Source organism: Brienomyrus brachyistius, chromosome 25 (assembly GCF_023856365.1).
Source record: "Brienomyrus brachyistius isolate T26 chromosome 25, BBRACH_0.4, whole genome shotgun sequence".
Lineage (NCBI taxonomy): Eukaryota > Metazoa > Chordata > Actinopteri > Osteoglossiformes > Mormyridae > Brienomyrus > Brienomyrus brachyistius.
In genome coordinates, this window is record NC_064557.1 from 766,944 (window position 1) to 776,293 (window position 9,350).

At 45.3% G+C, this 9,350-nt stretch overlaps 1 protein-coding gene and 1 long non-coding RNA gene across 5 annotated transcripts in view; one reads left to right on the plus strand and one right to left on the minus strand.

Moving 5' to 3' along the window:
- LOC125720397 (uncharacterized) overlaps positions 1 to 7,247 on the minus strand; it is a 28,514-nt gene extending 21,267 nt beyond the window's left edge. Inside the window, exons 1-3 of the long non-coding RNA XR_007385437.1 lie at positions 7,117 to 7,247; positions 6,726 to 7,016; positions 6,537 to 6,603 (exon numbers count right to left, since the gene is read on the minus strand). This is a non-coding gene — a long non-coding RNA (uncharacterized LOC125720397). The remainder of the gene's footprint in view (positions 1 to 6,536; positions 6,604 to 6,725; positions 7,017 to 7,116) is intronic.
- ndst3 (N-deacetylase/N-sulfotransferase (heparan glucosaminyl) 3) overlaps positions 1 to 9,059 on the plus strand; it is a 139,676-nt gene extending 130,617 nt beyond the window's left edge. For all 4 annotated transcript variants that reach the window (XM_048995754.1, XM_048995753.1, XM_048995751.1 and 1 more), the window contains exons 11-14: positions 638 to 808; positions 1,024 to 1,133; positions 2,520 to 2,622; positions 7,143 to 9,059. In XM_048995754.1, the coding sequence (XP_048851711.1) occupies positions 638 to 808; positions 1,024 to 1,133; positions 2,520 to 2,622; positions 7,143 to 7,262 (504 nt within the window). In that variant the 3' untranslated portion in view covers positions 7,263 to 9,059. The remainder of the gene's footprint in view (positions 1 to 637; positions 809 to 1,023; positions 1,134 to 2,519; positions 2,623 to 7,142) is intronic.
- The last annotated feature ends 291 nt before the right edge of the window (positions 9,060 to 9,350 follow it).

The following is a 9,350-nucleotide window of genomic DNA, read 5'->3' on the forward strand; positions in this document are numbered from 1 at the left end:
GCACGGAGGTGGGGGGAGTGGGGGGGGGGGGGTGAGGTGGGACCGAGGAATGGAGAGAAATCTCATCAACAGCATGTCCTGCGGGCTCGGCGTGCAATTATTACTGCTGAGAGAGCGCTGCGCTCACCAAAAGCTGTCTCTTCAATTTCCTGCAGTTAATGGATGAGGCTTCATTCGAGACGAATTCCATCGTCCCCCCCGGAAGCGTGGAAAGGGGCGTGGCCTCGGGCGTTAATTGACTTACTGCTCACTTATGAGTTTCTGTCTCGGCCTTAATTGCCACCATCTAAATCAGCACCTGCTAGGCTCCCGTATCGATCCGCGGAGACCAATGCGAATCCGTACCGGGTTTTCGCCTCGCATTTGTTCCCAGGGATGCGTGGGCGCCCTTCCGGATAACGAACAGCGGGATTCGAAAAGGATAAATGGCTCGCCCGCTTGTTGAGGTAGTGAGAAGCTCGTCTTTTATTGCGCCTTCTGTTAATAGACAAGATTCCCAGACGCATCGGTCTTCCGTTAGCGGGGATTAATCTCCTGTGAGGGGGGACACTTGCGGCCTGTCGCGGTAAACAGCTGCTTTTTATGCACTCTCTAAACCCTATGATTAACCCCCCCCCCCCCCCCCCCCACCCTGTAGCACCAGAGGGCCCACGAGGACCGCACCGCCCTCCAATACAGCTTCTACGAGGTGATCTCCGCGGGACACCACTCCCCAGCTGAGCTGCACTCCCTCCAAAGCCGCTGCCTTGTCCCAGGCCTGTACGCCACCCACCTCGAGCGATGGCTCACCTACTTCCCCCCTAGCCAGGTAATACACCGCCCCCTACTGGTGGGCCAGGGTGAAGAACACATTCTAAATTTACATTCAGTATTCTCCGAACATATTAGGTGTGCCTGGATTGATCTAAGTTAATTATATTATAATTGTGTACAATTGGGTATGATTTATTGGAATGCACAAATCTCAGCTGTTCTGCAGTCTAACCGGTGAACCCCCCCCCCCCCCCCCACCCGTGTTCATAGCTTCTGATCATCGACGGCCAGCAGTTGAGAAACGACCCTGCTGCAGTCATGGATGAAGTTCAGAAGTTCTTAGGAGTCTCTCCATATTACAATTACTCTCAGGCTTTGACGTGAGTTACCCGCATTTAAGCCGGATGATCCTGTTATAATTAAATGAGCTCTTTTACTATTTTTTTTTTCTCATATGGTCAAGTAAGTCAGTAGGAAACATAATGTCCCCACTCTCCGATCAGGGGCTGATACTAGCAATTGCCCAGGGCTGCATCTTCTTCCCCAATACACATTCTTTTTCACTGCAGCTAGGTTGGACGCGTATGCGGAAGTTTACATGCAGAGGTGGAAAGTTCATGTCCAGAAAGTACAGATCCAGACCAAAAGATTTTGTTTCAACCAGCCAATTGAGAATAAAGAGTCGCAGATACAGAGCACTCCACTTGTTGGTTGAAACAAAATCTCGGTCTGGATTTGAACTTTCTACCTCTGTATGTAAACCTCTGAGACAAAGTACATTTAGCTGGTGATGTATCCTGGGGGGGGCAGCCTTAGTGCTCCATATGGGCTTTGATGGACACTGTCCCCAACTGCAAAAATTAGCAAACAACACACCTTATTGGTCAGCGAGAAGGAAAAAAAATTGCTTGGGATGACAAGCAGCTGAACAGAGCCTCGCATCCATTTCAGTTCCATTGTGCGGACAGGAATTCCCTGAGGGCCCACGCCCGCGTGAGCGATGCGTCACCTGGGATGCCCCCGGGGTGAGATGGAAGGTGCCGTTTGGATGCTTAGGAAGTGGTGCCGGGCAGTAATACAGATATCAGATAGCTGCTTATCTCAGCACTGGGAAGCTCTGCCGCCGCTGCTCCCATGTCAGCCGACAGCCAGCTCAGCATGCACAAGCCCGACAGGTCCATCAATCATGTGATACGCAGGGCGCTTTATTAATATCCAGCACTACACTCCGGTTAGCCTCGTCTGAACGTGGCCTCTCGCGAAGCGGAACTCCCCAGGGCATTTGGCCAGTGCCACTTCCTGTTATCCAACCTTCACCTCCGCACTATCCTGATTGGTTGAAGAAAACAGGTGCCTTGTTTTCAAAGATGCTGAGATTTCGGTTTGTGTTAATGGACTGTCAGAGAGTACTGGCGGTGAGGGTATAGCGCGCTCTCATTTGTTTTTCGTGTATCTTACCGGTATTCTTTAAGCTCAAGATATTCTTTCTGGGAAGTGGAAACCTCTGACATTCTACCATTTTTTCAGTGCTTAGCTATGTGGATGCCTGAGAGAATGGAATTCGGTGTGAGGATCTCGCTTGATGATTAGCAAGACGTTCAGCCGACTTTCGCGGCGATGCTGAAATGCCAAGGGCCTTAAAAAAACAGACAGACGAACATTGAAAAATCCTCCAGATGGGAGAAGTACTGGATTAGCGTAAATCATTTTTTGATCCCATTGGTCCCCGTGTGAGTAAAGCTGTCGCCCTTTTCTTTTTTTTTCAGGTTCGATCCCCAGAAGGGATTTTGGTGTCAGCTGCTAGAAGGCGGGAAGACAAAATGCCTAGGGAAGAGCAAAGGGCGAAAGTACCCCCCCATGACCGCTGAGGTATCTCACCATGCGCGCTTGAAAATCACAGCTTCTTGTCTGTTTCGGTCGGTCAGTCGGTCGGTCAGTCAGATGGTCGATCGGTCGGTCGGTCGGTCGGTCGGTCGGACGGACGGACGGTCGGACGGATGGACGGACGGAGAGAGAGAGAGAGAGACTTTATCCAGTAGCTTATTCAATATAGCACATACCTGCTAGCCAACTATTCGCTTCTTTTGGCAACAAGTGGCAGTTAGATGGTGACTCGTCTCTAAAGCTGATTCTTCCGGAATCAGGAAGTCATTTGGGCCTGGATAAAAGCTGATAGATCCAATCACATTTTCGCCCAGCATTGTGTGACCCCTGGTGTGTCCTACAACAATCACGCAAATGTTAAATGGATCATGCCTTTAAACATTTGATACCTAAGCATATAGCAATTCAACAATTCAGTAATACGAATATTATGTAATGTAGCATGCGTATATTTTGGAGTGGAGAATTCGGAGAGCCTGAGAGATTATGGGCATTAATTAACTTGAGACTGCAAGGAAATTACAGAGAAATGGCTGTAGAGAAAAAGAGTTGCATTTGAAGAGTGCTATGAGTGTTGTTTAAGCCTTTTGAAAGGTATCAGTTTACATACAGACCTTGTTGCTGAGTAAGGGGGCCTTTTTTAAGCCATAAAATAAAAACCTTCAAAATAAAGAGCTCTTAATTTGACAAATTAGCATAATGTCTCCAAAAAAAAAAAATAGATGTTGTGTTTCGTTTTCACAGTTGTTTTACATAAAGCAAGTTTCAATAATTAAAACGAAAACCCTAGATGCGGTTGTTACTGTACCATTTCCAGTGTTACACTTAACGTCTGCTTTTTAAAAACAATTAAATAAATTCTTTGTTGTTTGAAAAATGTTACAGTAGCTTTTCCCTATAAATTCATTTGCATTAATTCCCCCCGTATGAAGTAGTATTAATTCCATAAATATGCATATAGCATTATTTAAACTAAGAAATGTAACAATCCTAATGTCTGTATATTTTAACGATTTAAAACATTTCAGCGTTAAAACATCACATTTTAGTGTTCCTTTTCAGCACGTGTGTCCTGCCCTTCCCTAACAAACAGCCCAATGGAAAACAAAAGACAAATGAAGAATCCGTACTTAACAGGACTTTCCCAACTCTGGATGTGTGGCATGTTATACTTCCCATGGTCATGTTAGTGGCTGGCTGAGAGCCAAGCTTGTCACCAGGTTCCAAAAAAGCACACTGCATTTTTAAAGGGGCTTTAAAATTTAAAAGGTTTATTGATTAGTGGGAGTACAGTAGACTGGAAAACAAGTCCAACCCAACTTATTGCTAATTAACTTATTTCCTTCTCCGCCAAACTGAATCTCTTTTCTTGGCAGTGTGGTTTGCTAATAGCTTTGTCAAACTACTTTAGGACTGAAAGAGGATATATGTAATCCCCTGGATATAACGCTTCCAGGTGAAAGGTGAAGAAAACAAATAGTGGAAATTCCAACAAATTACAATAATAGCTAGCATGGGTTAATGCAATTATTTTATCAGAAATGTCTGCCTGGCCTTACGGCTACCTGAGGGAATTTAATTGCGCAATTTCGCTTTGATTTGACTTTGATTGTCGTAATTGTGGAGTCTGTGGAGTGTCGGGGGCGTAGAATCGCACGGAATAACGATGTTCGCTGGTGAATCTAGAGGGCCCATCAGAACGCTGTAAAGCAGCCAGATTGATTGGGGGTTTCCTAGGAATACAGTCACACCAGGGCTAAGCTAAGAAGAGGAGATGCTGTTAGACTGTGAGACGTTTCTGCAAATATATAAACAGACAAGTTAATTTACTATGTGTGTCCATTTGCTAAAATACTAAAGATATTAACACATCTCAAAATTTTGCTTATTTAAGTATTTAATTATTTAAGATAAAAGAAGACTTTTGATCCCAGGTGGAAGTTCTGGAATTAATATATATTTATACCACAGCATTTTTTTAATTCTCAAATTTGATTGGTCAGGAGGGTATTGATTAAATTCCTATAAGCGCACATGTCGCTCCAACCAGTAAATCACAGTAGTCAATCAATGCGTACAAAATCGTTTCAGATTAACAAAAACTAAAAAGAAATGTTCAATTTCTGCCAGAAGAAAGTAGCTCTACTAATAAATGCATTTTCAACTTGTAAGTGTGGAACTAATTTAGGTACCGTAGTGGGCCTAGTGCACAAAACGTTTTTAAACGTTTTTAAAATGCATTCCGCTGCGCGTTAGCTGGTTCTTTGCCTCTGCAGCTGTGTGTTTAAAAACTGCATTAAAAACTGTCATGCCTTAACCTGTTTGTATATATATTGTGTGTTTGTGTGTATATATATATATATATATATATATATATATATATCCATCCATCCATCCCTTTTTCCAAACCGCTTATCCTACTGGATTATATATATAAAATCCTACTGGATATATATATATGTATGTTTATGCACAGCTTTTTGTGTATTAATCCCTAAATATATGCAGCTCTTAAAACAAGAGACCACAGTTAAATTTTCAGTTTCATTCGTTTCTCAATCTGTGCGTGTATCTCGGTGTGTAATACATACCCTGTTTCTCATTCATGAAAGACTGCTTCCTTGCCTGCTTCCTTGCTTGCTTCCTTGCTTTGTGGATCTTCAGTCCTGCTTCTATGAGCCTGACACACACTGTCCTAGCCGTGCACCTCACACCTACATTTAATGTTTCCCTTTCCTTTTGAAGGTCACTTGAGGTCATCCTCTGATTTATGAGACACTGCCGGATAAGCTGACAGTCATCTCTGGCCTAAGAAAGTCGCTTCTGCCCTCTACCTGGCTGGTTTCTGGTCATTCCCAGTGTCTCCTGCTTCATTTTTTCCTCGTGTACTGCTGTCTTAGAAATTTTTAGCCTGGACGCAGCCTGCCTCACAGTGTAGCCTCTGACAGCAGAACCAGGATTAAACCAGGATTTAAAAATGCAGATTTTTCTAAAATTATACAGATATCTTAATTTTTTCCAGAGTTGTGTGTTTGTGTGTGTATTATTTATATCACACACACACACAAATATGGGGAATATTTGGTCCCCACAATGTAATTTAAATACAATCTACACATACACACACACACATGTGTTATGTCTAGCATGTCTGATAATATTCATTTCATTTTTTTTCATTTTGCATTCCCAGTCATGTGAAAATGTGCCTTCTGCTTTTGTGCAGCTGATTCGTTCGTGCCCTATTTCTCTGTATTTAATTTTACTCAGGTATCAGTTAGTGTATTTCACTAAAAACTCCGTTAATCACAATTCTCCTTAAGTGCCCCTGAACTTCTTACTTGGGGCATTTCCGACTCCCTGACAATGCCGCGATGCGACATTCCGCCATCGCCATGGCGAGAGTCCCCCGAGGAGAAGAGCATCTGGCAGAAAAATCGTACATCGGGAGGCAGGTGGGGGGGGGGGGGGGGTGTTACAACCTAATTACGAGGAGTCATATTGCCCCTTCCGTCGAAGCCCCCCAAAGCAAAAAGATGGCAGCAGATAGGGATCAGTCCCTGGACAGAACCGCCTCATCCAATGCATAGCAAATGATGGCGGTGAGGACTGGTGAGAGATTCCGCCCGGCTTGTGGAGGGACGACCACAGGGACCGTGACGCTATCCGTACAGATCCATGGCCTTTCTCTGAAGGCATGCGCTGACCGGCAGATAAGCTGGCTGAGGCTTCTGCAGCTGTGCTGTCAATCCACCCCCCTCGCCACCCCCCCCCCTCCGCCCGGCGCGTCTCTATACTGCCTTCACGCTGTCAGTAATTACAGTGTGCTTCAGCTCAAACAAGGGGAGCCAGAACTTAAGACTGGGTCATGAGGGAAGTGCAGGCTATAGACTTCTTACCGTCTTGTCGCCTCAGCCCGGTACATCTTGCCTCTCTTTCCACTCGTCTTCTGGCTTAAATCTTGACCTAGCAATGAGACAGTTGTGAAGAGACAGATATTTATTGTAACGTTTATTACTATACTGTTAAAGAAGATGCTTCTTTTTTGACATGCCAACCCTGAAAATAAAAAATAAAGTGACTAATACATTTAAATATTGTGGAAGTATTTTCTTTTGCTTGCGTCCATCTGTCTCTCCGTCCGTTCATAGTCCACAAACCCATTTAAGGGTCGTCAGCGTAAGTGTTTGAGATTCTGAGCAGTGTGCGGCTCCACGGGTTAGGATTCTGTGTCCGTGATGGGAAGGTCGCTGGTTCAAATCCCTTGGCTGTCAGAGCGATGCTACTGTTGGACCCTTGAGCAAGGCCCTTAACCCCAATTGCTCCTGAGCCGCCAGATGCTGGTTGACCCTGCTCTCTGAAACCCCCAAGCGTGTCTCCTGGAGAGTACAAAGGGATGAGCGAAAACAGAATTTCCCCACGGAGATGAATAAAGTTTTACTGAACTGAAATTCCTTCAAAGGCGAAGAAGTGACCCACCCTTGCTGTCCTCCTTGTCTCCCCAGTCCAGGGCTTTCCTGTCCAAGTACTACAAGGACCACAACATCGAGCTGTCCAAGCTGCTGCATCGCCTGGGCCAGCCGCTGCCGGCTTGGCTGCGGGAGGAGCTGCAGAAAGTCAGATAGCAAGGAGCGTCAGGAGCCTTGAGGACCTCATTCGTCACGGGACTCCAGCGACCCTCAAATGCAGCTGCCAAAAAAAAAACAAAAATGGGAAAATAAATTTTAAAAAAAGAACCACAGAATCCCGACCTGGATTTAAACACCTCTTCAGGAAAACAAAATCCTTGTTTTAATGTTTCCATGTGCTGGCATGTGGTGTCACAAGTACAGGAACCTGTGGAGAGCAGATATGGCATGTCCCCCATGGAGGGGGGAGGGGGGAGTGGAGGGGTTGAAAGGCAGCAGTATTGGGGGCGGAGGGGGGCCTCCGGTTTCTGGAGAGGGCCTGCACTTGTGCCAGTAGTGACTCTTACGTTATGATTCCAGTGCAGTGCTGGCCAGCTGTCTGGTTTCCATGGTGATAATTTGCACTAAGTTTCGTTCCATGCCTCACTCACTGAGTGTTTTGTGTTTCGTACGTTATAGAGACAGTAATAATTGAGAAAAAAAAACAGAGACATGCACCAGTACTTCTAACTCGTTCATATGGGTGTACTAAGAATACGGAAGGGCAGGGAGACGGGTGCGAGTGAAGCCGATTGTCGGGAGACGGTTCTGTTTGGTTATTTTGCGGTGAAGCAGTTTTTAGACTTTGTTTTTATTTTCTTTAAATTGACGTCGTCGATAGCCGCCTGGAAGACGTCCTGTCGGTCACACAGCACATGCAGGTTTTAACGAGTATGCAGGGATCTATGCTGTCTCGATTAAGCAAAATGCTTAGGGAGAATGGTCATTTGGTTTGTTTCGCCCTAACGACAGCTGTGTTTCAAAAGATACAGGTTTATCGTCAGCTGAGTATGGTAGATACGGATGAGTATGAAGAGTGTATCGTAAGCCCAAGATGGAGTCTGGAGACTGAAGCCTTTTGAGTCTCCAGTTTGGGAGCCCTGGTTGTTTTGGCACATTAGTCTGACGTTGATGTGGAGTCGGACATCTCTCGGTCGTCCAGAGTTGCTCTTGGATGTGGGTACCGAGGCTTCTGGAAATATCCACGGCCTGCTATCTATTCTTACGTGGATCAATGACCTATAAACGACTTACCTTGGTGAACTCATGTGAACTCAGGGAATTCTGAGTGTCCCACCGCAAGCGTCAAAATTGATTCCTTTCCGCTTTTATGTTTTGAGGTCTGTATTTATTCGTTGTTCAATGTCTCACCGGCATGTGGACAATCAGCCAATGCAACGCACGTAAGGTGAGTTCTGTCGAGTGCGAATTCGATGGACGGACGGACATTACCCCGGGAAGAGCGTCGATCGTCATCGGCGGTTGTCTTTCCCGGACGCCCCTTAGCGTGTTACCTCGGCGCGTCGCGCACATTCGCTTTCCGTAACAGGGACTCGGAATTTACGACGGAGAGTTGCGGTCGTGAGTTGCGGCCAACATCTCACAGGGGGAAACATAGTTGATTGTATTTATGAGACCTAGACTAAGGGTAGGAATGGAGATGAAGTCTAATGCCTACAATGATCAAATGTAATGTCATATTTTTAGTTTTTTATCATTAATAGACCACTTGCCATAATGGCACAAAGCAAAGAAAATACCTTATGTAAAATTAATTCTAAGAATTCCAAGATCTGAGACACTTTGTGTACTTCTGTTTCCAGTTTAGCCTTACTCTCGCTCTCTGGACTGCAGCATATTTTCTGGATGGTTTACTTGTGTTTTTGTTAATAATTGCCTCAATTTACTGTGTAATTGCTTCAAAAGAGTGTATGTATATTCAATAAACACTGAACTGGTTCATGTTTTAGTAAATTGCTCTGTTTAAAGGGTTTGGTTTTACTTGAATAAGTCGCTCTATTGCTGCAGCTACTGTGTGTGTGTGTGTGTGTGTGTGTGTGTGTGTGTGTGTGTATGTATGCGCGCGTGCAGGCGTGAAATGAGGCTGAGGTTTGGGTTCGATAGAGTCGGCGCACACGTTGTGCTGGCAGGGAGAGCGGCTGTTGCTCTCTCGGGACGGGGGCACTGGAGAGTTTGGCCCGGACGGCATCTTGAGGAACTGCAAAGGCCAGCTGTCAACTACCCCGAACCTGTATCACTGAAATC